The sequence below is a fragment of the Gamsiella multidivaricata genome, assembly GCF_025024155.1.
Source record: "Gamsiella multidivaricata strain RSA 2152 chromosome Unknown BC939scaffold_44, whole genome shotgun sequence".
Classification (NCBI taxonomy): Eukaryota; Fungi; Mortierellomycota; class Mortierellomycetes; order Mortierellales; family Mortierellaceae; genus Gamsiella; species Gamsiella multidivaricata.
The window spans coordinates 113,198-140,856 of record NW_026251752.1 but is presented as its reverse complement, the minus strand read 5'-3'; the positions used below and the strand labels follow the sequence as shown (position 1 = coordinate 140,856).

General features: G+C 49.4%; 6 protein-coding genes and 1 non-coding gene across 7 annotated transcripts; 2 read left to right on the top strand and 5 right to left on the bottom strand.

Annotated features, from left to right (window-relative positions):
• Positions 1–40: 40 nt before the first annotated feature.
• On the bottom strand, positions 41–1,498 carry BC939DRAFT_204735 (uncharacterized protein). Its single transcript, XM_051550653.1, has 3 exons — positions 1,462–1,498; positions 400–1,368; positions 41–312 (listed from the first exon to the last, which is right to left on the bottom strand). Exons 2-3 carry the CDS (start codon positions 1,166–1,168, stop codon positions 197–199), a joined length of 885 nt encoding a protein of 294 aa, XP_051410899.1. The 5' UTR covers positions 1,169–1,368; positions 1,462–1,498; the 3' UTR covers positions 41–196.
• A 227-nt stretch (positions 1,499–1,725) lies between these two features.
• BC939DRAFT_455465 (uncharacterized protein) lies at positions 1,726–7,299 on the bottom strand. The gene is made up of 8 exons (XM_051556198.1): positions 6,744–7,299; positions 5,914–6,590; positions 5,127–5,568; positions 3,146–5,015; positions 2,937–3,038; positions 2,656–2,828; positions 2,431–2,561; positions 1,726–2,328 (listed from the first exon to the last, which is right to left on the bottom strand). Exons 1-8 carry the CDS (start codon positions 7,099–7,101, stop codon positions 1,900–1,902), a joined length of 4,182 nt encoding a protein of 1,393 aa, XP_051410898.1. The 5' UTR covers positions 7,102–7,299; the 3' UTR covers positions 1,726–1,899.
• Positions 7,300–8,002: 703 nt separating this feature from the next.
• On the top strand, positions 8,003–9,241 carry BC939DRAFT_455462 (uncharacterized protein). The gene is made up of 2 exons (XM_051556197.1): positions 8,003–8,633; positions 8,721–9,241. Exons 1-2 carry the CDS (start codon positions 8,139–8,141, stop codon positions 8,778–8,780), a joined length of 555 nt encoding a protein of 184 aa, XP_051410897.1. The 5' UTR covers positions 8,003–8,138; the 3' UTR covers positions 8,781–9,241.
• On the top strand, positions 9,242–11,856 carry BC939DRAFT_455458 (uncharacterized protein). Its single transcript, XM_051556196.1, has 8 exons — positions 9,242–9,743; positions 9,886–9,961; positions 10,058–10,215; positions 10,306–10,381; positions 10,499–10,610; positions 10,720–11,075; positions 11,168–11,510; positions 11,605–11,856. Exons 1-8 carry the CDS (start codon positions 9,344–9,346, stop codon positions 11,680–11,682), a joined length of 1,599 nt encoding a protein of 532 aa, XP_051410896.1. The 5' UTR covers positions 9,242–9,343; the 3' UTR covers positions 11,683–11,856.
• BC939DRAFT_455457 (uncharacterized protein) lies at positions 11,844–12,843 on the bottom strand. The gene has a single exon (XM_051556195.1). The coding sequence runs from the start codon at positions 12,567–12,569 to the stop codon at positions 11,916–11,918; it is 654 nt and encodes a 217-aa protein (XP_051410895.1). The 5' UTR covers positions 12,570–12,843; the 3' UTR covers positions 11,844–11,915.
• A 5,997-nt stretch (positions 12,844–18,840) lies between these two features.
• Positions 18,841–18,912, bottom strand: BC939DRAFT_t119. Its single transcript has one exon. It is a non-coding gene; the product is annotated as a tRNA-His (tRNA).
• A 1,275-nt stretch (positions 18,913–20,187) lies between these two features.
• On the bottom strand, positions 20,188–26,658 carry BC939DRAFT_204649 (uncharacterized protein). Its single transcript, XM_051550651.1, has 9 exons — positions 25,821–26,658; positions 25,103–25,723; positions 24,820–25,002; positions 24,501–24,734; positions 24,105–24,392; positions 23,804–24,013; positions 23,548–23,716; positions 20,838–23,459; positions 20,188–20,727 (listed from the first exon to the last, which is right to left on the bottom strand). The coding sequence occupies exons 1-9, from the start codon at positions 26,565–26,567 to the stop codon at positions 20,243–20,245; spliced, it is 5,559 nt and encodes a 1,852-aa protein (XP_051410894.1). The 5' UTR covers positions 26,568–26,658; the 3' UTR covers positions 20,188–20,242.
• Positions 26,659–27,659: the final 1,001 nt, after the last annotated feature.

Below are 27,659 nucleotides of genomic sequence, written 5' to 3'. Positions count from 1 at the left end.
CATGTATCTGCAAGGTCATCCTCGCGTTCAGTCAGTTTACGCAGCTTGTATCCCAGATCGGTTTGTCGAGCAGCCAATGTCTCGATTGAAGCCGCAACCTGTGCCAGCTCTGCTTGAATAACATTCTGCAGAATTATCCCCGCCAATAGGTTAGAATGCCAATCATTTCATTCGTTCCAGAACAAAATGTGTGATATCATGCAGATATGCGGTTCCTTACCTTCTGGTTCTGCAATTTGACCTGCTCCTTGATTGTCCGTTCTCGCTCGCTCAACAACGATGAGAATGTTCTGTTAGGATCGTCCTCGTCCACTATGCAGCGACCCAATTAATTATAAACCTGTCAGCAGCTAAACGCATTTTCTTTTGCCTCCGTAGCCATGTTTAATGTCTGTGTACCTTCGCCAAAACCGTTTTTCCTCCTCCTGTGTTGACTCTTGTTCCTCTTTCCGTTCTTTGAATGTGAATGATGTCCTGGATATGTCGCTCTGAATCCCTGGAATAATGACACTCTTGCCACTGGGTCTGGAATGCCTTCTGCCAGCAGTTGATCTGCAGGTGCTGGAGTCTCCTGGCGTGAACCCGTGAGAGCAAGCGCCTGAGCATTGGCTGTTGCTCTCCTCAGATACTGTGTTGCCATCAAGTGCGGGGCCATCCCAGAGAGTCCAGTCAGCGAAGCAATTCCTGTGAGGTCGCCCTTGACAGCCTGAGCAGTGAGTGGCGAGAAAACAATGCTGCTTGTCGTCGACAGGGTGTTGCGCGCTGAAGAAGCAAAGTCCGAGACATCGAAGGCATGCAGCAGCTCCATGATATGGTGACGGGGTTGCTGTAGTCCTGAGGAGACCATGGAGGACAAGGATCTTCCTGTGGCAGAGATTCCAGAGATTGTTTGAGACAGGACTGATGTTGGCTGTTGCATGGAATGAGCAGAAGTTTGGGGCATCGAAGTCATCATTGGTGTCTGATTGGTGGTAGTAGTCGCGGTAGTAGCACGTCGAGTCGTAGTTGAAGTGGATCCAGCACCAGCACCAGAACCAGAGGACGTCGAAGCCGAAGTGGTAGTTGAAGTCGAGGTCGAGGCAAACATGGTGCGGTCGGCGAGAGAGGGGAGACTTGAGACGAAGGGGGACAGGGGTCTTGCAGGCTCGGAGTGGAATGCGGTCGACATTTGCCACCCCGTCGAGAAGTGAAATGACACGGAGAAAGAAGGCGAGAGGGCGGTAATCCTGTTATTCCTCCTTGGAGTAAAAGAAAAAAACGCTTTCGGTCGTCGGTCGCCAGTTTCTATTTGCCAGCAGCCAGTCGTCTTGTCGGTCAAGGATGGGGACTTTTTTTTTCTGGAAAGAGAAGGAAGAATGGGATATGTCGCTGAGCAGAGAAGGTTAGTGGCAAGCAAGGAAGACGAGGAACGGAGTATGAAGGGGCGTGTAAGGATATCTCTGTGGGAGGGGAAGAACTCACCCCAAGTACTGCAGGTAGAAACCCCAGTATGAAGTACATGTAGACCCTTACTCACTCATTCAATAGCTTGGTGGGATTGCCCCGCTGGTCCAGGACATCCTTTCCTTCCCAATTGCTGCGGGTATGCAGGGTGACGCGCACCTGTGCACTTGTGCTCTTGATGACAATCCGTCTGCCCTTCCTTGTCCTCCTCGGGAAACACACTCTATCCAACACTTTTCTACTTCCATCCTTCCGTCGAAAATATACCGCGCCTTTTGCGTTCTTCTTGATAAATGTCAAATGTCGTCAATCGGGCATCCAAAAAATAAAATAAAATAAAATAATGTTGGTCCTCCCTTGCAACCACTACAACCACCGAGCATATGAGGTGACTCAGCCTAGGATTTTTATTTTATTTTATTTGCTCTCTTCCCGTCGTCCCCCTTCGCTCGCTCTTCAAGAATCCAACGCTGGTGCCTTCCGCCGCGTGTTCCGCTCCCTCCGTGGCCGCGTCGCCAAACTGTTGCTCGCCCTCCATTCCGCTGGCAATTGGAATCTAAAGCTCGGATTCAGAACCTCGGGAGGGAACTTCCAGTATTTTTGTTGGTACTTCAACACTTGGTGTAACGACGACACCGCCATCGCATTCGGTTTCACACTATTCAACGTTCCCTGGAACGACGCATATGGAAACGCCCGTGTCGGGGCTGTCGCCGGCAGGAGCGAATGTGGCAGCAGCTCCTCAAGACATGCTGTTGCCGATAGCGCCAATGGTTCAAACTCATATCCACCCTCGAGCGATAGAATCACCCGTCCACCAGCCAAAGTCTGAACAAGACGCGTCAAAATCGCGAATCCCTGCGGCGACACCGTGTATCCACCGATCTATGCCCAAAGAACGGGAGATCGAACTCAGTTTAATCTGCATATATAGCGCGTCGCGTGTTTAATGACGCAATAAACAACCACACATGCCCAGCGACTTACATTGGCAGCATGTCCATCAGCAGCATCGAATCCGGCGGAGACAAACACAAGATCAGGTTGGAACTGTCTTGCGATCGGCAAGAGAACATACCAAAAGGCGGCAATGTATTCCACATCTCCCATGGCTTGCGCTACAATGAAATGGCGACACAAAAAAAGAAAAAAAATCAGTTCTTTTTTCATACAATAAGGACGTGCTTCAACAATTACTGAAGAGGCACGTACCTCGGCCATAGGATGACCAGGCAATGTTGACGTTGGTGCCTTCACCAGCTTCCTCTCCGCACTCATCTGGAGCGCCTGTGAATGGATAAAAGTGTCCGTTATCCCATCGATGGAGTGATATATACAGGACGTTGGGATTTTCGTAAAAGATCTGCTGGGTGCCGTTTCCGTGACTACAAAGAAAGATTATAAACAGAAAAAACCAGTTTGAACATCGCATGGAGCCCTACATGGAACCGTGCATGGGATTGTATGGCCACATCTGGAGCCAAAGGACTTACTGGACGTCCCAGTCGATAATGAGGATTTTCTGGACGGTGAGTGGGTATCTTGACAAGGTCAGATTAACTGCGACACCGACGTTATTAAAGAAGCAGAAGCCCCTATAGCACAAAGCCAGTCATGATGCAGAATTCATATGTCAAAAACATGGACACAATGCCCTACAAATAAACACTGATACAAAAATAAAAAAAGGCGGGTTGCTTACATGGCTTCGTCTTCCTCGGCGTGATGGCCTGGCGGCCGGATGATCGCGAAGCCGTTCTTGATCCGTCCTGTGACGACCTGGTCCACCAAGTTGATCAAACTACCAGCAGCCACCTTCGCGGCTGTACTCGAATGGAAGGGGTTCCATGTGGTGTCGACCGCGATACCCAGCTGCCCACAGCTCATCGTGAATGTCAATCCAGGCGGTCGAATCACAACAGCATCGCCTGAGGGTGCAGGTGCAGGTGACACGGCGTGGTGGCCTTTCTTCTTTGTCGGTGTCTTCGTAACCGCAGAGTCTTTTTGCGCCTTTTCATTCTTTTCTGCTGCCTTCCTCTCCTTGCTCGACTCTGCGGCTGACTTTTCAGTCGCTGTCGTCCCCGTATCCTGATCCTTGGTTGCAAGCGCAGATGTCGCGATCTGCAACGCTGTTGCACCGGATTGTCCCTGCATACTCCTCGATGATAGTCGATCGCCTTCGATAACATTAGCTGATGATATTCCGGAACCGAGTTTTGGTTTCTCTGACGAGGTATCTCCTTCTGTGGGTCCCTTGGTGACCGATGGTGTTGCCGTTGTGGTTTCGTCGACCGTGTTTCTGTTCTCTGCTTTAACAAGGGATGGATCCATGTTGTTCTTGTCCTCGATCAAAGGCTCGCCCTTGGATGCACCATTATTTCCATGTACTGCTTTTGGCATTGGCTGAGGAGATTCTGCAATCTGGCCAGCGAGAGTTGGGTCCATGCCACCAGCAACAGCAAGGGCTGCTTCGCTCGGGGCTGGACCTGCTTGGACCGCCTTTTCGTCGTCGTCGTCGTCGTCATCAATCACCAGAGCCGCCTCCTTGACCTCGTCGGGGACATCCTCCTCCTTCTGCGCAAACAACGTTGAGGACATGCTGACGAGAGACGACATCCTAATAGCCGATCCACGCATACTGGATCGTCTCCTTCCCAGGGCTGGTGAATGAAGATCAACTTCCATGCTGTCCTTGCTTAAATCTGTCGGCGATGTCGACTGCGCCATCTCCACATCCTCTGGCGCTGGAGCCGCTGCTGCTGTTTCCGCTGCCGCTGCCGCGATCAAATCTGGTGCGGTTGCAGTTGTTGCCACATGAATGCTTCCTCGATGAGCCTTCTTTGGTCGACCTCGCCGCTCTGTTTTCTTAGCACCCTCCATGTCCTCCTCTCCTTCTTCCTCCTCCCCCTCTTCTTCTGCCTCGTCTTCGGCGTCGTCCTCAGTCTGCAGATCCGGATCTACGATCCCATGTTCACGCGCGTACTGTCGGTTCTGTGCAGCTGTACAGCAATAATTGCGAACATGAGTATCTGTGTGGGCTGCAACCAGCTCTTCGATAGTGGCCTCTCGTCCCTGGATCCATTTGACAAGGCTGAGCATCCCATGCTTTTGGAACTGACAGAGAATCTCGACCAACCTCTCGGGTTGTTCTGGATGATGCCTCTCCTCGGGGTTGGTGTTGCACTGGCACTTGTGCAAAAGCATCCGTCGGTCGTACGCAAGCCCTGTATGTCGGCGAGCTATTCGACCAAGATCTGACTGGTAAAACTTCTCGTACGCAACCCAGTTCTCAGCAGGTTCATGACCGTTTGGACCATATCGTAAGAAACTACTGCCTGTTGAGCAAGCACGCAACTGACTGGGCTTGACCCACTCGTCGTGATGAGGCGAAAATCCCTCAAAGTGGATCAAGACCGACTTGGGATTGATGTGGTCATGAGGGTCGTCCTCCAGATCAAGTACACGTCCTGCAAACCAAGTGCCATCGGTATCTGATTTCATAGACTCGACCAACTCTCCAATCTTAAACGGTCTCTCAGTCTTTTTTCGTGATTTTTTTGCCCGATCTGGAGCTAAAAGAATACGAATACGAATATGAAATGCAAAGCTAAGTAAGTACATATTTCATTTTCTGAGTATGAGCGTCCAAGCATGTTAAAAGGCATAGCTCCAGCGATATGTACCTGACGACTTAGTAGTCTTCTGCAGATTGAGACCCTGAAGCCCATTCCTAACATCAAATTGCTCGTCCAACGAATCGTCGTCGTCGTCGTCGTCGTCATAAAAGTCCTCATGTCCTTCTGCAGATCCATGCGAGGATGTCCTTGACATCAGATAGTGACCCAGCCCACCGTGTGAAGTACCAAGTGTTGATCCAGGTAAAAGAGATCTCTTGCCCTCAATCGCCTTGTTGGGACGACGTCTTCGCTTAAGGCTTCCATTGGATGAAACACTGGCATTTCCGTCGCTGTCCTCAGCAGCACTTTGTCGAAAGACAGATAGGTTAGAATTGGCGAACCGTGGCTTGTCCATGAGGCCTGGAGACATGGCTCGGTGATGGAGATACTGTCCTACTGAAGGATGATAAGTATACGACGCAGGACCCTGTGAATCTGAAGGGTAATCCTAAGTAGCACAGGGGTTTCATACGAGACGTTAGTTATTCGATGCACTTCCAATAAAGCCATGGGACAATCCTCAATGCCTCATAGATCACTAGAGCTTCCGAAGGTAACATGCAAAATGCGAGGCTCAAAGGAAATGCGAGCAATGGATGGCAGTGGTGGATAAAACATCAATCTGATCCTGGCCCTCAATATAGACCGATGGCCTGTGGCAGATTGAGAATAAGCCCATAAAAGGCGACATTCGTACAGACCCGCGTAAGTGGTATGATATGTGCGGTGCACTGCAATACGCGTGTACGGAGAATTGGAGATTGTCCGAATGACACATCAATCTGACCCTTACCTGCGGATGGCCGTATAGTGATTCCTGTCCTATATTGGCACTGCTGCTGCTGTGATAGTGGTGAGGATGCTGATGCGGTTGTGGTTGTTGGTATGGGTACTGCTGTTGAGGTGTGTGCTGCTGGTAATTGTACTGCATGGGTGGCGAGTGTGCTGGACCGTGGGATTGGTACGATGGATGCTGCTGATGGTATGATCCAGAGCCATGATACTGCGAGGGCGACTCATAGCCATGAGGAGGTTGGCGCGCTGTATCCGGTGGATATCCATATGAGGACCTCTCGGATCCTGGCTGCTGCAATTGGTAGTATGAATTGTGTCGCGTATCGGCTCCAAATGAGGACGACGCGCCAGTCGAAGGCTGGTTGGCGAAGCCTGCACGATGGGCCGGCTCGATCCGTGGGGAAGGAATCCTTGGTGATGAAGACGCAGACTCGTTCTTGTTGTGTGATAGCTCACCCATCAAGTAACCTCGGTTTGCTCTTTCCATGGCCTCCCTCTCGCGATCCCGCTTCTCCATCAGTAAAAAGCTGTACGACGAGAGATTGAGTCCTGTAGGTGGAGGTAGCGCCGGTGATGTAGTGGGTCTATGCGTCGAAACAAAATACTGCGGAGGCTGCGGCGACTCTCCGGCTTGAGGTGTAGAGGCAGAGACGGACAGCAAGGGCGGTACGAGTGCTGCAGGATAGTAAGTGTGTTCCATTAGTTAGCACACATAAACGATACTATGACACGTAATAGTCCATAGTAGGCCACTCAATGATGCACAGTAATGGGGACACCCGTTTATGGTGATAGACTGCATATCGCAGGATTTGTCGCGTAACTTACGCTGGGGTTCATGCTGTCCTTGATGCTGGTAATACGGGCGAGGTTGCTGGTTGTGCGGCCGGCTGTACTGTTGGCCCTGATGGTAGTATGGCCCCTGAGCAGGGACATGTTGCTGCTGTTGTTGCTGCTGATGTTGCTGGTGGTAGTATTGATGCTCCTCCTGTGTCTGCTCCTGCTCTTGCTCCTGCTCCTGCTCCTGCTGTCGCTGCTGCTGTTGGTTGTAATGATATTGGTCTGGGTGATACTGCCAGTTCTGTGCATCGTCTGGCGCGTGCTCCTCACGCCTCCTGTCCTCAGGAAACTCCGAGTCAGGCTCGGGGTCCTTTTGAGCAGGTGACAGCAGCAGCTTCAGGTCCATGAGGTGTGAAGTGTCGAGGACGAATGGGCTCCCTGATGACGGCGAGAGGAGGTTCCGTCGCGTATGCGAAAAGTAGCAAATTCACGCCGTACACCAAAAAGAATGGAGGAAAAGAGATGATGTGGGTGGGATGTAGGCAGGAGGATGAAGGGGATGAAGGACGTATGACCAATCCACAGAAGCGAAGGAAGGGCAAAGGACGAAGGCCTAAAAAAAAAAGAAAGTTTTGGGAGGTGTGCGCATTCTATGCACACCAGCTGTTGGGCCTATGATCGAATGCCCCTTCGTACTTCAGCGACGGTCGTATATGTCTATGCAGAAGAAAAGACATTTACTGAGAACTGAAGCATAGATTGTCTTCTCGGCGCCCATAAACTGCATCTCCAACGCGATGTACCACTTCGACAAGAACCGGTGCTTGGAAGAGCAGGTTCTCAAGAGTTTTTTCGCGGCGCTTCCTCGACGTTTCTGTTCGGTGGTTGCGGATTGTGACACAGCGTGGATTGGGAAGGAGGCGGGTTTGAAGGGGATGTTGCAGAAAAGAAAAACCTAGCCAGAACCAAAAAATAATAATAATAATATCGGCACTGGGTTGTGATTGGGCTGTAATCTACTAAACGAAGATTGCAACAACACCCGCAAGGAGGCATAGGAAAGCATCAAAGCGACAAAATATAAAAAAAAGACGCGTACGCATCGCCACCATTCCGGACAAAGAACATAAAAGATGGCCTCGTCGAGTAGTAGCCCCCCTGGTGCCAGGCAACGCGTCTCAAGGCTATTCCAAGGTCATCCTGAACTCAATTTCATCTTTATTGACACACTAGGTTGAGGAAATAACCGCCTTTTTTTTTTTTTTTTTTTTTTGACGCGCTCTTATATTCTTCTATTCTTCACGACACGACGCAACACAACACGTAAAAAAGGGCGATACTTCGCACGCTTGAGCCCGAAAATGCGCCACTGCGACTGTTCCAATATTACGCCACCAATCCAGTAGTTCGCTATTCGAGGTCTACACACACAAACACAAAGGAATGAGCAACCCACCAGGAAAAAGACGAGCTAGTAATAGCGAAGCCGCCATTTCGACGGCAACGCGTCGACTAAGCGTTTTCTCAGGGGAGTGGGTTCGACTCCCGACAATGAGTGCAATCGCGGACATGGAAGACAACCATCACCAAGGCACTTTCGAGGACACAGCCGAGTCCACAAGCATCCCAGCTGAACACAGAGCAATTGACGATGATAATCGAAGGAAGCGCATCGAAGCCATGCGTGCAACTTTATCAGACGCTGTCCAGCACCAAATAGGACCTACTATACCAGCCTCAATTGATTCTACGACGACGGCCAGCTTACAGGATACGAACACCTTTCTTGCCCTCTACAAGGCTTGTTTTCCTTCCGCAAACGATACTGAGGACCCATTGGTCTTACGAAACATGTCTGGACTCAAGCGAGAGATGATGATCCAGGTTCTTGAGGATTTTGGAGATCGACTGCTCTGCCCCCAGGATGTCGATCCGACTGTAAGAGAGCGGCCCAGTAACTACTGCTCCTGATAGAGTACCTGATGATAGTCTCCTGACTCCTCGATTTGTTCTCTCTCCTCGTAGCACATGGAATATCTGCGAACGGCCATACTGCAACTAGGACTGAATGCCGATCATGGGTGATTGCAGGCGCCATCAACACTGCACTCTTTGATATATAACCTTAATCCCGACAATTTCTATAACCGTTATCGCCTCACCAGGATCTCTTGCAACCAACGCTGGCTTCGAATCGGCCGGCATAGTTACAGTAGTGGCATCAATAATGATTCTGAAGAATTACAATTCCTTGGCCGAACGATCAGACATGTCCCCTCTACAGACGAACCTTGTTAATCCATGTCTGATACAATAGGCGTCATGATACAAGCGTGCGATTGAAAGGATGAGTGCGCGAGTGAGGGATATGGATTAATAGCAGCTCGACAGTAGGAGCATTGGCGTAGATGAGAGGAGCCCCTTTTGACCAGCATCAGGACGATCAGAGTTGTGCCCACAGATCATCCTGCGATCCCAATTGCGATTTCAAACCGCATATACACCATCCAGCCAACCGCCGGCCAGTCCGCACAGGAATGCGCACCTTATCTCGTATAAACCCTTATTTAGTCTACTTGCCTTTTCCTCTTCTTCCCGCTCAGCATCCCTCCTTCTCGTCTCATCTCGCCTCATTCCTCTGCTTTGGCATGGCCAACACCAGTCCTCAGACTCCTGTTCAGGATATCCAGGAGCCTTCGTCGCTGAATTCTTCCTACGTGACCATTGAAACGCTTCCCACCATGCCTCTACCAGAGTCCCTTCACTCCTCCAACCAGACGACCCTCGACTCCGCCAAGAAGAGCCCATCAAAGACCAGATCCTCGGTAGACACGCCAGCCCGAACGTCCCACAGATCGCACAAACTTCATAAAGATGATAGGGTTGACTGGGTCGATGGCAAACGTCCAAAGGGCTATCGGACGCCCGAGGGAAGAGAGGCGGCCGAAAAATCCAAGCAATACAAGGCTGGGACGACGATCCCTCACCTCGTCCATCCCTGCACGACTTATGAGGGTGTCCTCAAGCATGCTTTCCTAGGAGCCATCCGTACGTGTCTGTCCTATCATCACTCCCATCCTTTTTTTTTTTTGTTGGCATGTGAAACAAAAAATAACATTACCTTGAAGGTCCAAAGATACGCTGTGCATGGACTCAATTGCAATTGCTACGTGATGATCTCTCTGGATAGGGTCATTTGGTGTATCATACGGGACCAAGGCATTGGTGAATCTGTGTCTGGGCATGTTGAAGCTGATGAACGGAAAGTAAGGCATTGAGAGAGAACAGGTAATATGGCGACTTTCATCAAGAGCGGTCCATCGGCTAACCATATTCGTTTCCTCTTTTTGCGGTTAAAAAAGAGGCTCGTTTGGTCGAATCGTCGCTGATGCATTCACAGGACGTGATGCAGTGCGGTTTGGATCCTTCTTTGGCATGTTTTCATTCCTGTGGAAACTGGCCAACAACGGCCTGAAACTCTACCGCGGGAAGGACGACAGGATCAATGGAGCCATCGCCGGTAAGCGTAGATGTTTCTTGATGAAAGAAACGTTAAGTTACCAAACGGACATACTTACTTAACGTCTCTGTTTTCTTTTTGTACCAACAGGAGCAATTGCTGGCCTTGCCATCTTGATCGAGAGTCATGAAAGAAGGGTGACCTTTGCCCAGCAGATGTTCATCAGGTATCTTTCTAAACATTCAAAGGAGGACCGGGAGCAGTAAACACGCTGACAAATCTTCAAAACGATCCGTCTATTCGCATCTAATCTAATTTTTTTTTTAAAAAAAAAAAACGACAGGTCTATGCAGGGAGTCTACAATGCTGGCAAGCATCGCGGTCAGTTCTCGTTCCGCCATGGCGATGCCTTGTTATTTGCACTCGGCTCCGCCCAAGTGATGTACGCGTACACAGTAAGTAGTACATGTCTAGCTGATAGAGGAAGAATAAGTGGGCTCAGGCGCGTCTATGAGTGTGCTTGAATGTGTCGCACTCACACGCGTTGTTTGGTAACCCGTATAGATGCATCCGGATACGATCCCTAGGGAATTCTTTGGATTCATGCTCAAGACAGCGCGTGTACCTGAAGAGGCACTAGCATTCAACCGCACGCGTGTCCGTGGGTTCCCTCTGGATCTGAAGCAGGTCAGAGAACTGATTGGCCGGTATAGACCTACAGACCTGGCTATCCAGACGGTCTCGACCATGTCAGAGACATGCGATGCGCTTCCCTGTGCGGTCCTGCATCCATGGATCGACTCGTGCATGACAAATGACATTGAACGATTCGTTCAGGTGACAAAGGGAATCTTCCCTGTCTACGCGACACTCAATTTCGTCCCTCTGGTCGTCCTCAGGATGAAGAGATTGATGAAAGAGTAAGCAGCCAAGGGCGGTATTTAATCGTTGGAAGACTGATTTTAGTTTCGCCATCAGAGATTGATATGCCGTCTTTCATCATACCTGATAGTCCTATCAATGTGGCTTCTAAGACGACGTTCAACACACTCCGCTCTTCCGTCTTCCTGGCCATCTTTGTTGCAGGATACCAAACCCAGATTTGTGCGCACCGTAATCTCTTGAGAGCAGGGTGGCCTCTGGGTAATAGCAAGTACCTTTACGGGCTGTTTGGCCTCGTATGCGCGGGAACGTCCATTATGGTTGAGCAGGAGAGTCGACGCGCAGAACTTGCTATGTATGTCTTGCCAAAGGCTGCTACAAGTCTTTACAAGATCCTGTACCGCAAGAACTGGGTCAAGGGCGTCAAGCACTGGGAGGTCATGATGTTCTCTTTTGCCATGTCTCTTATCATGGTACGCTTTATTGAATGTTTTTTGCATGGAAAAGGAACGATAGAAATGGATAAAAAACTTCTCGCTTAAATTGATGTTTCTTTGTTTTTTTCAGTCTTTCTACCAGCAGGAAGAGCAGGTTCTATCGCCCTTCGTTACAAGACTCATCTACCATGTCCTCGGCAGAAGTTGAATACTGCAACAGCATCATAGGGACATCCTACATATACCACAGCATAGCAGAATAGAGAGCCTGTAGAGCGTTATCTGTGAGACGATGTCCCTATTTTTTGTGTTTATATGCTGGACTATGTTTGGCTGTTATGTCAAAAGTTTCCACGCCCCTGAATCATGTTTCTTTTTTTTTTTTTTCCGACGCGTCTCCTACACAAAAAATGAGCCAATGGCAACTCGATCCCTCTACTCCTAATCCGACGCATAATCCTGCACAGACGATAACTCACTGCCAGTCGTGCCGACCGTATCAATTGAAACGTATCTATCTTTCTTCCTTTCCTCCTTGAGAACATCATCGCCCATGTGAACAAGAGGCGATGAAAACAATCGCGGGCGTACCAGCGGGGAAGAGGATGTCGCGTTCGGGTTCGCGACATGTTTGAACCCTTGCTCCCCCGCTTGAGAATCGATCGGAACCACATCGTCGCGTTGCAGAGGCTCGCTCGAGGGCTCTGATGATGGGTAAATTGGCGGGTACAGATGTGACATGGCGGCTGGAATGGCTGACGACGATGTCTCTGCCGATCCCTGAATCTCTGGGAACAAACCCGTTGTGGTTGTCGTGTTAGAGACCATGGCTGTGGATGAACATGTATCGGTCTCGGGAACATATGTGTTGGTGTTGGAGTGAACCATAGATGTTGGCCCGTGGCAGTGATACGACTGGTGGTATGGTTGATACTGGAGATGCTGCAGTGGGAGTCCATGCTGCAGAGCGGACGAGTACTGAAGCTGCTCCTCCCGGAAGTACGAAGGCTGCGCCTGAGAAGGATAGCGATGGTGATGCTGTGTATCCCAATAGTACCCGGATCCATCAAATGCACCGTTGGAGGCACTTCTCATGAATGACGAGTGTCCATTAGACGAGAGGGATGAATATGAATGGGATGGTTGGTGTGCGTATTGCTGCTGGTGATGAGAGTCCCACGCTACCGAGGACTGGTCGTCGGATCCGCAAGGCTGCCTGAACTCAGATCCATGGAATCCTATCGGCAATGCAACATGGCTGGGGGGATACGTCTGCAGGCCATCGACTTGCAAGATTCGCTGTTTTGGCCCCCCGATCCTCTTCCTCTTGCTGATACCTTCTACGGTAGTCCGCTTCTGCGCATCTCGGACGTTAATGTAACGACCATTCTCGTCCCTCAGCATCGTCGAAGACTTGGTTCCGGAACACGAATGGGATTTTGCTGTCGGAGTGTGGAGGATTGCGCCCTTCAGAGGGGTCGAGGAGGCTGTGTGGGACAAGGACCGAGATGCTTCTGCGGCAGCATGCTTGAAGATCAAGCTACAACCAAGACAGATCGTCTCATGATTTGCACTCTTCTTCCAGACCGGGGTCTTGGTCGTGCCGCACTTAGTGCAGGGGGTGTGTTCAGGCAGGGTGCGGTGGATCTTGATGGTTCCATCCCTTGCTTTGAAGAATGGACGGGACTTGCCATGCAACTTTTGGCTATGCGTCATCACAGAGTGAGAAGGAATTAAAACATTAGTTCAAAAAAAGAAATAGTAGTAGTGTAGAAACTCGGTAGCCACCTCACTTACTATAGTCCGCAGGCGTTGCAGAGTAAAATCCTCCCTTGAGGGCACCTTCGCCAGCTCGGAGTTGTTGTTGTCCTACAGTTATCACAGTACTTGGGGTCAGGATCCATCGCCTGTAGCTGGTGCTTGGTGAGTGTGCGGCGTGTCTCCTGCGTTGGATAATCCTGCTGTTGATGTTGACCCTGTTCCATCGGAACTGGCATACTGTCGACAATCGGCATCGACGGAGGCATAGCTGGAGACAGATCCTCCCCTGAAGTTGACGTCGACAAGGCTGCGAGGGGGTTTTCGTCGTTCAACATCTGTGTAGTCGTGGAAAGTCGATCGAGGGGCGAGCTCTTGCTGTTTGGTGCCCATGCCAACGCATTTCCTGGGCGCGCTTTCTGATACATTTCGAAAGCAAGACAGTTGCTGTAACTGTGATGGTTACCGTACACTGCAGCGTGAAAGGGCGATACTGGAAGGTTCGAGGGCCTCAGCGGCAGTCGCTTCTTATACCCTTGTTTCGCTCGGCTGTGTTCGCTGAATCCCAGAGAAGTGGTGCTTGTTGGGTATAGTCCAGGATAGATACTGGTCCCCGCCGAAGTTTGGTACCCTAGGTCCGTCGGCCAAGCCTCGGAGATGTCTCCCGAGGTCGATGAGTATATATCCTGCTCGGATGATCGAAGGCTTGGGAGAGTTTGATTCATCGTAATCTTGGACTCTTGGTCACAGAAGTAGGTGTGAGATGACCAAGCAGAGAAACTCTGTGGATTTGATGATGCTGATGACGAAGATGAGAGAGGCAGATCTGCTGGAGCAGGAAGTAAACTCTGCAGTCTCCAACCCGTTGAGAGCGTGGGTCGCCAGGGAGGGCCATCCACCTGGCTAGGTAGATTGCCACCAAACGAGCCACGGGTATGAGTATTTGTGTATTCGAATGGAGAGTGCAGGTGTGGGGGTACAAATGGAGCCGCAGCGTCACTGTCAGATGGGGAGAGTGGAGCCCAATGGTATTGTTTGGATGGGCTTATGGTAACCGGCGCCTCAGCTGAGGATTCTTGTAGAGTTGATGACAAGTTGGGCTGATCTACTTGAAGTATCATTAAGGGACCCGCACCAAAACCTTTCGTCAGATCGCTTGTGGTCTCGGAGGAGGTAGCCTGGGAATGTTTGCTTGGCTTGATATCCTCATCGGGGTTCGCAAGCATCAACTCCTCGTTCACGTTCATGGAATGAATAGTCGCGTTGTGATGGCTGTGGCCGCTTTCCTCGAAGGGATTGTCGTAGATAGGATCAACATCATCTGGAAGATCGAGTTCAGGGCGGTGCTCACCATCGCGCTGCTGTCGCGCGTGACGCCACGATGTCCCGGGATCAGACTGTCCATGCATCAATGTCATGAAAAGGGAGTTTTCAGGATGAAAGGCGCGAAATGAAGTGGATCGTGTGAGGTTGCGGAGGCTGATGGATTGGAGTTTAGTTCATGGAAGGATGAGGAAAGAAAGGAGGATAACGAGTGCGAAGCAAAAGGCGTCGGATCTTTTTATATCAGCTAATGTCTATCTTAAGGCTGACCATGTCACTTCCCTTGCAAGCAAGACGAAGAAGAAAACGACTACAGCTCGTCATGCCCTCTATGGATGCTGATCGATATACAGGCAGTACTTCGAGTTTGAGTCTGCTGACCCCTTCGCGACCTCCTCTGCCCAAGGCCATTCTAGGCACTCAGTAACTGCTGCACGGGCTGAGTGCAGCAACGGAGAATGGAACGAGAGAGATAGGACGGTTGTACAGGGCGATGATGGAATGAGCACTGCAAGCTGATGTCCATCCTTTTCAGGCCAACCACACGAGTTTTTCAAGCCTGTTTAAAGTCACACTATCCTCATACAAGCCTTGTATCGACATATTTTTGTCCGCTCCAATTGCAAGCTGTCAACACATTCGTTTTAACCCACAGGACTGATAGAGCGACTCACTGGATACGACTAATCAGTATGATGGGTAGGCAATTGCCAGAAGAATAAATGATGCCTCGGAGAATACTCAAGGTGAGTCTGAGAGGTTTTCAAAAAAAAAAAAATGCGAAGAGAAAAAAGCAGATCAAGCACAAGGCAATATTAGCTTTATTCGAGATAGTACCATTTGCCCTAATAATCCCCCACTCGCAACCTACAGAGCTCTTTGGTGAGTCCTATTGCCACCCCACACCAAGTCCTCGTGTGTTAGGAACTCGATTGCCGCCAAACAAAGCTTCTGCCACGGACAGTGGTCCATATCACTATCGTCTCCAGCATATATTCCATGTATTGTTTGTAGCCGGCGCAAAAAAAAGCATAGTTGGGGTACCACTGAAAGGCAGATTATGGCGACGAAGATATACCTCTTCATAATTCATTTCGTGCTCTTGATCATGGCGATGAGCAACCAAAACCTCGTCCAAAGCGTGACTCGGGTCTACTGAAGCGCGCTTCCGCTCACCCTCGCGCCATGTACCTTTTCCCCATGGATTGCCACGCCGTAAAAGTGTCATAATCGTATCATCCGTTTGGACATGCTGAGATTTGATTACGAATAGTCCGCACGCCATATGACAAAGAGATAGCAGTTCCGCACCCGTGAGGCTTCTCACCGAATATGCTCCGTCATCCAGAAGCGACACAGGGTAAAGTCGTCGTCTTTGGCGTCCTCTTCTTGTTCCAATCGAAGATTCTTCTGCTCCCTGGTTTCTTGAGCCTATACTAGAAGACGGCGCTTTCTTCTTATTCTAGCTTGTTGTAGCGTATCAGCCGCTCTCCGTGATCATCGGCAGCCTCGACATGCAATAGGACGGTAGAAGCGTGGGTCTCCGACGAGAGGTGGACTCCTGATCCAGGAAAAGGGATGCTTTTGTGTGTCTACAGGCTTGGTAGCGCGTTCTTTTGAGATATCTTTGCACTTTTAACACCGGACGTCTTGGATACTATAGGTTTGAGTAGGTTAGTCTCGCTGGTTGGGCGTTGGTGTCCAGTAGACAGTAGTCGAGCTGCTATGCGAAATGTGAATTCTGCTATAGAGCGCAATGAGGTCGCGCTTAGGCAGCGGCTCCAGGTCATCATCCGAAAGTATGTACCCAGTATTGGTGGTGGAACAGTAAAGATTTCGACATCCGGTGGTCGTTCGTGCAGCGAAATGTGTCGTAAATACGGTCCCATGTTCACACTGCAAGCCTTAGATGCTCGCCACAGAAGACAGTGTCCAATAACACAATGGTGTTGGTAGTCTCTCTAAAGGCACTGTCGATCGCTGCGGTTATGTAGCGTGCACAATTGACGAGGGCTCTCCTGTATGTAGGCTTCACCAGATGCGGATCGAACAGGATATCAACCATAGACCAAAAGCGTTAGATTGGGAATGGGGGAAGGAGGGCCAATAGTGTCATGAAGCAGCACCCGAATCCATGTTATCCACGAGACTGCACTCATATCCACCAGTGGCGTTGAGGGTGAGCTGGCCATCGGGACCTGAATAGCTCTCTCCTGCGCCAAAATGTTAGCCCTTCGGGTTGATAGCATCGTACGGTGTCCCATCAACGGGGGCTGACAACAAGAACTCCGACTGCTTAGCCTAATACGTATTTCGAACGTCGCAATGGCTTAAATCTGCTGTTGAAGAAGATTGAGGTGGTGGCGGTGGCCGTGCTGTACTAGGTCCTAGAGTGTTGGAGCTGAACATCGACCAATGCCAATCTCTGTCTTGATCCCATGATCTGTCGTACTCCACGCGACGCCATTCGGAAGGTGAGTGGATATTTTCTGTGCAATATTCTGACTGCCTTGAACGCGAACTCTTGACTCAATGACATGTGCCCCAGAACGTCTCCCAGCATGGATTTCGAAACAAGGCACAGGTTCCAGAGGTCGCTCGCGCCCAAGAACTTTAAAAGGTATGCAAACAGGTCAGCAAGGAGTTCGATCGGCGAGAGACAGCTAACGTGGTAAGGGAGCCGCCGGACCGGATTAGGGATCATTCCACCTGTGGGGGACAGCTGATACGCTGCTCGAGCATCAAGTCATGCACAAAGGAGTGGAAGTACGGTAACTGAAGATAAGAAAGCCCAATAAACTCAATTTCAAAGGCGTCGCGCCCCGTATAGCCGCTTCCTCCGTTCCCTAGAGTGCCCAGTAAGACATCACCATTATCGGCCTGGGGAGGACCATGTGTTGAGGGCACTTGCAGCAACAGTTCCCCGGCAACGGCAGAAGCACTCCGCTGCTACCTCTGGAACGTCTTTAGAACCCGATACACAGACATGGAGATTTTTAATCTGAAAAACAAAAATAAAAATAAAAATAAAAATGATGAAGCATTTCTTTCCTGCTCCATTCGGCGCTGCGAGTAAAAGCCTCTTAAGTGCTTACAATTTGTCGATGATTGCCACAGCGATGAGCGGAATAGATATGCACTGTTCGTAAAACTTAAAGATTCAATAGTTTATCTTGACAGCAACGAGAATCTATATCGTGTCAAGCACAGATGGGATCATGTTGACCGTGGTTTGTACAATAAATGATCCCATTTCTTGTAACAAGAACATGCCTCGCATTTTCACCTCTTTGTTATAAATCACTTGAAGTAATGGCGCCATGGGATTGTCCAAGTTGAGGAAAGATCTGGCGAGACGATATACTTTTGGTAATATTCATCTCCTTGCAAGGTCTGCTCATTTCTCCAAAGAGTAGTTCCTGTCCACGAGCCTTCACTGCAATGTCTAGTCGGCCCGGTTTAATGTCTTAAGACTTTTTGCGTGGTGAATATGGCGTTGAGGCTTCATAAACATTAACAAATTCATATTGGTTGGGGATGTAGCAGCATATGAGGTAAGCGTAGACACGCTTGAACACATACAAATGTATCGAGATCTTGTCATCGGCCTTCAAGGTGCCTTGCAGTACCGGTTCAACATAGGTGGCTACAAAGGTCTCTTCGCTAACACAAGCGGATGGAATTAGCGAGGCGGATCTAGGGCAAATAAAAGGCTCTACCTATTTAATGAGGCACTCACTTCGACCTTAGCCTTTCTGTCCCTGAGTCACTCTTACACCGGAAATGAGCTAGATAAAACTTGCCTGTAGCATTATATAAATGACAGCCGTGAATGTAGTATCAATAATATACATTCGAGCCTAACAGCACTTTCTTTAGGATACTATTATCGGTTGAGTTCGTAGATTAAAGTTTAAATGTCCAGGATTCAAGACACTCAGAATACCTCTCCACCAAAGAACGGTCAAGCAGAGCTAACGGACCTTTCAATATGTTTGCCAGCTACCTTCTCATGACATCTCTGTCGTTTCGTAGCTGCACCATGTTGTGCGCGTGCAAATCCAGCTCCCGTTACTCAAATAAACGTTGATGCTTCCTTTTTTTATCCTCTTCATACGCCAATCCTTTTTACGTGGCAAATGGATTTCCGCATGGGTTGTCAAATAAGGTTGACAATTCCTAAAAAGATTGGGCTGAACTGAAAGGAAATATTCTGCAGTGCTGGATGGAGCATGAAATGCCAAAACATACATTCCAATGAGGATCACTGCTTAAACATGCAAAATGCTAACACCTGGAATCGAACCAGGATCGTCTCGGCCACAACGAGATATACTAACCATTATACTATGTTAGCTGAATTCGTAGTATACGATAAGACAAAGAACAATATTAAGTTACATAGATTTACCATTCCTTATTTGCAATATACCTCTATATTTGAAATTTTCTATATATGCAATGCATACTGGTCAGGGCACCTCCCTTGTAACGCGAAGGGACCAGGTTCGAGCCCTGGTTAAAGCACAGTAATATGTGCTACGCATAGAAATTTATTTGGAGCATGAGTCGGGCGTACTACCCCACTTCAGTTATGTGGGTTTCCTTTCCCCGGCGACCCCCACATTGAGTGGCACTACCCCATGTAATCGTTGTGGGTTTCCTTTCCCCTTCCTTAACGCTTGACAAAATGCTCAGAATAAATTTCGCCCTTGCGCTAGCCTCCGGACTTCGAGAGGCGCTGGTTCAGAACTTCCCAGCTATACACCAGGGTGTACAAGTTATTCCACTGCACTGGCAGCATGCGTCTTAGCTACCCCTGCCGGGGTTACAGGTATAAGTTCAAAAGTGAGTAGGCCCACTTTATAATAGGCTAATCTGAGCTCACATCCAGTGACCTCAGGTGGAGGAAAGACGGGACGAGGAGGAGGAGGAAATGTTACAATAGTAGAGGATTCAGCTCGCAAGCCAGTAGAACGGATTCCGTGCTCTCAAGAAACCAAGACCATCTCCCAGATGTACAGGTTACAATTGGAGAGATGGTCTTGGCAGATTTGCAGGTGAGGAGCCTGCCAGCTAGCCGAGCGGATCGCAGGAGAAAGACCTCGGGACGCTTAGGGAGGTTACAGTGAAGTTGTTGGAGATGGTGCGACTGCCACACTAGAAGATTTAGGGCCAGATAGACACAAGTCTCAGAGACTATTCACTAGGAAACCAGCACTGATTGTTCTCTCTCGGAGGCCATGTTGAATAAAAAAAAAAAAAAAAAAAAATTCTATATATGCAATTCTCCCTCTATATGCACACTCCTCTCATGTGGATTAACAGTCGAAACTGGTTATCGGCCCAGTTTTGTCTGTAAAATTGGGCTGGTAAACCAGATTTGACTGTGATTCCTAGTTCAGCTGTGACTTCGCCCAGTTGATCGTTTCCTTCGCCTACAGAAGTAGATCTATTTTGTCACGATTGATCCATATAACATGGGGATTTATGTTAATAATAAAAAAAAAAAAAAAGTCACGATTGATCCGTATGTCTTCGCCGCTACCCTTTTCAAGCTGATGCTCTGCAGCACTTGCTCTGCATCAATCTAACACAAGTAGCGTCTTGAGAATGACGGGTACACAATGAATATGAATGGAATACAGGCGAATTTTAATAAATTACAAAAAAAAAAAAAATATACGTTATTGCAGCAACTCGATGATTCTTCGCAATTTCCCTACAGACTGCACCAACAGTCGCACGGGCTTTCCTGGCACCATGTGCAGACTCTTGCTCCGCCCTTCTCTTTCGACCTTGCGTTCCATGACCACCAGAACGCCTCTCAGCTTCTTGACCTCAGGTCCCATGCCTTTCATCACACTGCGTCGCTTCTCGTCCTGCTCCAGATGAATTAACAGGATCGTCATTACGGACTCAAATACCATCTCGTTTTCGCGATACGCCTGAGCACAGTCTACCAGGATCTCCATCCCCTCGGGCGCCCAAAAGACTGATGCAACGGTGTCAGGATCTCGGGAGAGGTTCTCGATGATGTTGAGCCCGTGCTTCAGGACCTCCATGTGAGGTTGACTTCGGTTACAGGACTTGATCAGCTGGAAGATAATATTGATCACATTGTGCTCCACCAGGCGGAGACAGCTATTCTTGGACAGCCGAGTAACCACGTCTACATGCAAGAAGTGGAAGAAGAATGGGATGTGACCATTGTTAACAAAAGGTGGGCGAAATGGGTGAGATATTCGATACACAAAACTAAATTGAAAATAAATGACTTACCCAAGTGATAACATGCTTTCAGGACCGCAGAGAGCTGACCACTGCTGAGTAGGATGTCCAATGCCATTGTTGTTCGGTTTCCAAGCTTCATGTGTTCCTCCGCAGTTGCGTTCGCATGTTCAATCCTCTTCCTTGCTGCCTTGATCTTGGCCGTGCAATCCTGTCGAACAAGGTGACCGCGCCACCATGCTTGCAGCTTGACGATCGCCAGCCGTTGCTGATAGAACCTCTGGCGTGCCACAAACCCTCGGACCTGTGTTTGTATCCTGAACGCAAGCAACTCGAGCTCATGCACCTGCTTAGCCTCCAAATGCTGACGCCACCAGCGCTGGATCATGACAGTGGCAGTCTCACGGAGCACGGCCAGCTTTCCATCTTGGTATCGGCGCCAGCATCGTTGGATGCAAATGGCTGAGAGCGTCAGAGACGACAGCTCAACCCAGCGCACCATCACGCGCTCACGATCCTCAAGGTACTCACGGACTCTGTTGCGAACTAGGCATCCACGTACTGCTGTCTGGATCATGATCGCGGTGGCCTGACGCTCTGCTTCGGCTTGCATCTGCATGGTCCGGATATACATGATATATCGCCATCGCTGTTGGATGACAATAGATGCCCATCGTAAATCAAGATACGCGTGTCTCTGCCTCTTCGTAAGTTGAAAAGATCTCCAGGCAGTTTGAATTTTCCTGGAGGCCATCCATAGCTCCAGGTATGCCTTGCGCTGCTCTCGTCCTTGCACATGCGCACGCCGCCTCTCCTGGACCACTGTAGCTGCCCACCGCATCTTCTGATACGCTCTACGCACCAGAGCACCCATTGCATGCGCCTGAATAGCGATGATAAGCGCACGAGTAGACTGGTATTCCTGCTGGACCTTTCTTCCCTCCAGAGCTGCTCGCCATCTCCGCTGGATGATAATGGACGCATATCGTGCCGATTCAAACATGGCCCGATGCTCAATTCCAGACCGATATGCTCGCCAACGTTGCTGAATGACCACAGCGGCCGCTCGAAGCCTTTCAAACTGGTAACGCATATATCTCGCGCGTACTGTTGTCTGAACTCCTACAATTGTACGAAGCACCATCCCTTCCCGCCGTGCGACTTGGCCACGATATACCGACTGGATCGTAATAGCAGCCTGGCGCAGTCGTTGATACCTGATTCGCACATCCCGACCAGCTTTACAAGCACGCCACCATTGCTGAATAACAGCAGCTCCCCATTGATATTCCTTGAATGCATGTTGATCTATATGTCGTTGCTGAACCGCCTTCCATGTCTGTTGAATTTTGATTGCTGCTACCCTGACTTCCAAATAAGCTCGACGCTGAGCGTAACCACGCCAAGCAGCTTGAATGGCCAGGCACGCCTGGTTCTCCAGCATGACCCTCATCAATCGTTGACGGAGCAGGCAGCCACGTGCAGTTGCCTGGATATGAATGATGCTCGAACGCACTTCCTGATACTGCGCCCTCGTCGCCCTGCCTAGCAGTACCGCTCTCCATCGCTCCTGTATCACCCGAACAGCAACTCGTACTCTCAGGAACGCAACTTCCTGCGCTCTTCCCTCGACAAATGCTCGTCGGCGTCTTTGAACAACCAGGGTGGCGTTTCGGAGCTCATTATATCGCTGCCGCACCACTTGACCGCGAGCGATGCTTTGGATCTTGATTGCCGCCCAACGTAACATATGGTACTTATGCTGAACATGACGCCGAGCAACCACAGCGCGCCATTGCATCTGGATAACAGCTGCCGCCCATCGCTGCATCATAAACTGATGATGCAACCTCCTTGTCTCATTGCGCTGCCTCAGTCGTCCCTGGATCACAGTGGCCGCCCAGCGTATCTCGATATAAGCCTGTCGAATAAGGTTGGATCGGATTTGGGCCTGCAGTCGAATCATCAAGTCTCTCTGCTGCAAAAACGCCTGCCGAGCACTTCTTCCCACCACAGTCGCTCTCCACCGGCGTTGAATAATAATGGCTGCGTTGACAAGCTGTAGGTAAAAGCCTCGAACCCTGCGACCATCATTGATGGCCCGCCGTCTTGTCTGGATTACCGCTGCGGCTATCCGCAAAAGGAGGAACCACTTCCGGGTCAAGTATCCGCGAGCCTGCGCTTGAACCATCTGGACAGCTCGGTGCTGCACCAAAGCTTCGTTGAAGTACAGGCGAACGATATGGCCTCTGTAGTATCGTTGGACGGTCAACGCAGCCCATTGGATCTCCACATAGTGTTTCTTCGTCAAGTAGCCTCTGAGCACAGACTGAACTTTGATGACGCTCTCCAGTTTATGGAGTGCGCGAGTCCGGGCCAGGAACATACGACAGCCCGTCTGGATCAACACTGCTGCGTCATCTCGCTGCTTTTTGAGTCCGTGCAATCGCTTTCGGGAGAGAAACTTCCGCACAAATTTTTGAATAACAATGGTAGAATTGATCCTGTTCTCTTCCTTGCGGCCGTAATGTTTCTTGCGCCAGATACGCTGAATCGTCTTGGCAGCCCTGATGTCATTGTTCAAATGCATGAGTCGAGCGCAGAGGTATGTGACGAACAAAATAACAGCCTTTTCATCCGGGACGCCCACGTTCGACATGTCCTTATGACGCACTGCATGGGAAAGGCTCTGTTAGAGACTGTTGTCATGGCACTGACATGCTGACATGGCAATAACATTAATACAAAAGAAGACACATACGTGTAATAGGGACTCCGCCGAGAGCCTGTACTCTTTTGTCAAGCAGGCGGTAGTTGAACCTATCCATCTCCTTTGCCTGAGTAATAGGATCCTTGAGATTCTTGGCATCGATAAACCAGCCCTTTCCATCGTTACGTTCAGGAAGCTGTGGCTCCGGTTGATGAAGACCCTTTAAAAAATATACATTCACTAAATTAGTGATTGCGCAATCATTCATGTGTTCCCTATTATTACTGACCAAAAGCCGCATGCTTACCTGCTTGTATTCTGCCAAAAACTGGGCAGAGTCCTTCATCTCGTCCATGTCGAGTAGCGTGGGATGGTAATAACTAAGTAGGGCTCCAAATGCCCGACCATCGGAAAAGGAAGTAGTAAAGTTGTTGATAGAGAGATTGTAAAAAGATCCGATCGCCTGACACCATCGCAGCAAAGCAGACAATTGGTCCGACGTAAAATACACGGTGTCCTGTTATAATTAGAGAAATATCAATGCCTTGCCATGTCAGCGAGACAGCATACACATGGGTCATCCTTTAAGTCAACGATTGACGACTTACCACTCGGTCAGGCTGGTCGACGCCAAAGAGTCGCATATATTCCTTCCTCAGTGCACTGATTTCAGCCTCGAGGACACCGAGGTCGAGCAGCACCGCGACCTTCCAATTGAGAATCAGCTTCCACAGGAGCCCAAATGTCTTTTCGCGATGACCTTCGACAATGTCCCGAGAACTTACAACACCTCCACGGGTGCCCTCCAGAGAGATTCCCTGCTTCACTAATGTATTGAGCGCAAGGCTGACGTTCTGCTGCATGTGCGCTTTTGAAAGCGTCGGGAACTTCATTTTCTAATGGAATAAGGGTATAAGAATGGAGCACAACGGTGATTAGGACTGAATTGCCAAGTACTTGTGGAAGCACTTGCCACATTACGTGTACCGCACACATGAACTTGCCTGACACAGATTGAGTTCGGGACAGTGCAAGTCGATTAGTCGGCATAGCCTGACACCATCGCGCAGGTCCACCGCAAGGTTTTCAACTTTGAATTTAAATTCATCCAATGGAGCTTGAGTGTGCAGTACTGAGAAGCCCATGAATAATAAATGCCGAATGATGTCCCCCTCACCCAACAAATAGCTGTTGGATATCTTCAGTAACAGAGTTCTACACGATTTGACATCAGATTCCTATGCGTGTAAACAGGGACCATAAGTTCATCAATATCATTCCTGAGTTTGCAGTGACGATATGTGCCATTGGATAGAGACACACCTTGTTGAATAAGCACGGATCCGAAGAAATTAGTCGAGCAAGCTTAGCCTTGTCAAGGAACAGTATCAGCATAAAGATTCGCTTGAGAACTAGCCGGTTCATCGCCTGATAGAACTTTGGTCGGTTCGACAATATCCTGTCCGGCTCGAACTCAGCCTCAATCTGCTCGTTATGAAAGATAGCCTAAGAAAATTTTCCACAAAGAGTCACATCGTCAAGAACTCGACTTCAATACTCGGTTAAAGGACAGCTTCCTGTCGTTGCAATATGACGGCGTAAGTACCTGGTTAATAAACCCAGAGATCGTGGCCCTGTCGAAGTTTGGTTTAATAGCTACTTCTTTGCCAGTGATAGTTTCTAATCCAAGGACGAGCCATCGAATGTCGAATGAAAACAGCATGTCGATGATTTCCCGTCGAGTCGTAATATCACCAACAAGGTTACGTTCCGGGTGAAGCTGCAGTCGATCTCGTGCAATGGACTCTTCCACTTTGCGTAGTACGATTCGAAAGGTATCCGACTGGTAAATCTTGCACGCCGCGGCTCGGGTATGCTCATACTCCAGCTTGTGCGAGTAATAACTCCATGAAGAAGGATCATCGGATGAAAAGTCATCCACCGTGCCACTGAACTCGTGGTTCAACCATTCTTTGAAAGACTGTTGTTGCTTGTCGATCCATTTTTCGTCGTACATCTCATTTGTTGTCACATATGGAAGAGTGTTGTATCCGCCCGGTACTGGCGCTCTATTAGCGGTGTCAGGTCTCGTTACGCTGTGCCGCATCATGCTTTGTTTTAATACGCTGCTCCTTGGTTTCAGTGTTGCCAAGCTGCCCTGCTTCACGCCGCGAATGCTGGCCGTGGATGGTCTCCTTGAGCTGTTTAAACTTTGATATTCAGGAATCTATCGAGAGATTGAAGAGCATTGCTCAGACGGTCAGTCGTTTAATTTCTACCAATGCCCAAGACAAGAGCACGCTTATTTTAATCGGACAACATACGGGGACATCGCCACATCCTCTGAGATTGATCATGAACCGTCCAGTGTTGGTCTTCAAGATAGCACTGGCACGAACATTTCCCGCAGTAAGGGGTGTCCAACAAATCGATATCTCCGCTTTGCTCCTTGGCGGCAGTACTAGTGGCTCGACAGTCGTGTTTCTACCTCCTGTTTGCTGAAGAGGATCCAATTGAACAATGTTGAAGCCTTTCTCCTCCATCTTGCAGCTGGAATCCACTGTGAGCTTCTCGATCAGGTCTGTTGGGTTCTGCACAATCATTGCAGCCATCTTTTTGGTGCCAACCACGGCCTTTCCGAACTCGAGCCAGGGCGGGGGCTCAAAGGGCGCCAGAATCAGAGCTGGTACATCTGCGGTATTGATATCGTGATTGAGGGAGGAGAGGGTTTTGTCGGAAAGAGGGGTCTCATTTTGTTGTCCACCCTTGCTGCCGCGGTTGTTATTGCTGCTGCTGTCGAAGCCGTTGGACTGTCGCCGCAAGTGAACCTTGTTCTTTGAATCGAGTTCAGTTCTTGACAGTTTGCGCTTCATCAACGGTACAGATGGAAGATCCAGAAAGGGCTTTTTGAACTCATTCTCATTGGAGATGGAAGACTGGCTTTTATTGTGGTTGAACGGACCTCCTATGGCGGCGAGATTGCGGGGTATATTGCCAGCACGACCCTGATGTTGTGAGGATCCTCCGGGAAAAGGGCGCGGGTTACCCATCGAGGCAAAGACTGGGTCCATCGCACAGTCGATAGCAATCAGGGAAGTTTAGGGCGACATGCAATGTTGGTGGACAGGTGTTTGAAAGAGTGGAAGGAATGGGGGTCAAGGATTGTAATCATTGGGTGAAGGTGGGCTATATCAGGCACAGAGTGCCGAACAATTCAGGCTCAAATACGTCACAGAACGCATCTTTGCAAGAAAGTTCGTCGATATTGGAGTCTATAGTCGCGCCAGGGGGGGGTTTCCAAGAGGACGAAGCTGCTCACTTACATCCTCCAGCTCGTCCTTGCCTTTGCCCTTGCCCCACTGCGCTAATACTGTTTTTGCTACTCCCCTCGGCTTCTATGTGCGGCCTTGCACCTTGCATCCAAGGATAGTGCCCGTCCTTATCTACTGGCTGAAGATAGAACGGTCGCTGTTGATAGAGTAAATGGCTGCGAACGACATTGCATGAAAGTACCGCAGGTTGAGCAGTATAGCCTAGAGACCTGGCCTAGAGGGCATCAAGGCAAAGTCAATAAAAACATAAAGCTATTTTACATAACTTCGGTTCTCAAATGATAATGCTTTTACCTTCTGAACAAAGTATGGCTACAAGGATCCGCGCAAAGAGGAGTCTCGTCTTGGTCGAAAACTTGCCCAGACCAACTCCAATCACAACCCTATTGGCTTTTTCTCTCTTTCTGCTAATCGATCCTCCCACTAACTTGAGTAGATGATCCGTTATGGGTCTGTACTCCGCATCCCTCTTTCTCGCGTCCCACTTATGCTTCATGAACCGGTTGCTGCCATTGTAAAACTCACTCGGTTGTCCCTCTACTCTCTCCAGCTCCGTAACATAGCTGGCAAAGCTGGCTCCCTCATCGCGAAGTAGAGGCAGCTTAGTCTCAATGTTGCTGATAGATTCTATTTCGTCCCCTGGTACAATGTTGTTGCTTTTTGCTCTTCCATCCATCTTCTGTGGTTGAAACGTGGGCTGATACACAGCTTTCTGCTTTACTACGAGATTGTAATAGGTGGAAGGAACGGGAGTAGGGGTTGTATCCTCAGAAGAGCTGGTCATGTCGACATTATCATCCTTTCTTCCAGGACCCGTTATCGTACTGATAG

Excerpts from the sequence above, each read along its gene's own strand:
- BC939DRAFT_204735 (XM_051550653.1), bottom strand. The coding sequence starts at position 1,168 with ATGTCGACCGCATTCCACTCCGAGCCTGCAAGACCCCTGTCCCCCTTC. Across the intron at positions 313-399 it reads GAAAAACGGTTTTGGCGAAG|TGGACGAGGACGATCCTAAC; the intron begins GTACACAGACAT and ends GTCGCTGCATAG.
- BC939DRAFT_455465 (XM_051556198.1), bottom strand. The coding sequence starts at position 7,101 with ATGGACCTGAAGCTGCTGCTGTCACCTGCTCAAAAGGACCCCGAGCCT. Across the intron at positions 6,591-6,743 it reads AGGACAGCATGAACCCCAGC|CACTCGTACCGCCCTTGCTG; the intron begins GTAAGTTACGCG and ends ACTATCCTGCAG. Across the intron at positions 2,329-2,430 it reads CTGATGGACATGCTGCCAAT|ATCGGTGGATACACGGTGTC; the intron begins GTAAGTCGCTGG and ends CTTTGGGCATAG.
- BC939DRAFT_455462 (XM_051556197.1), top strand. The coding sequence starts at position 8,139 with ATGAGCAACCCACCAGGAAAAAGACGAGCTAGTAATAGCGAAGCCGCC. Across the intron at positions 8,634-8,720 it reads CCCAGGATGTCGATCCGACT|CACATGGAATATCTGCGAAC; the intron begins GTAAGAGAGCGG and ends CTCTCCTCGTAG.
- BC939DRAFT_455458 (XM_051556196.1), top strand. The coding sequence starts at position 9,344 with ATGGCCAACACCAGTCCTCAGACTCCTGTTCAGGATATCCAGGAGCCT. Across the intron at positions 9,744-9,885 it reads TGCTTTCCTAGGAGCCATCC|GGTCATTTGGTGTATCATAC; the intron begins GTACGTGTCTGT and ends CTCTCTGGATAG. Across the intron at positions 10,216-10,305 it reads GATCAATGGAGCCATCGCCG|GAGCAATTGCTGGCCTTGCC; the intron begins GTAAGCGTAGAT and ends TTGTACCAACAG.
- BC939DRAFT_455457 (XM_051556195.1), bottom strand. The coding sequence starts at position 12,569 with ATGAGAAGTGCCTCCAACGGTGCATTTGATGGATCCGGGTACTATTGG.
- BC939DRAFT_204649 (XM_051550651.1), bottom strand. The coding sequence starts at position 26,567 with ATGGACCCAGTCTTTGCCTCGATGGGTAACCCGCGCCCTTTTCCCGGA. Across the intron at positions 24,735-24,819 it reads ATCCGTGCTTATTCAACAAG|GAATCTGATGTCAAATCGTG; the intron begins GTGTGTCTCTAT and ends TTACACGCATAG. Across the intron at positions 20,728-20,837 it reads GAAAGCATGTTATCACTTGG|ACGTGGTTACTCGGCTGTCC; the intron begins GTAAGTCATTTA and ends TCTTGCATGTAG.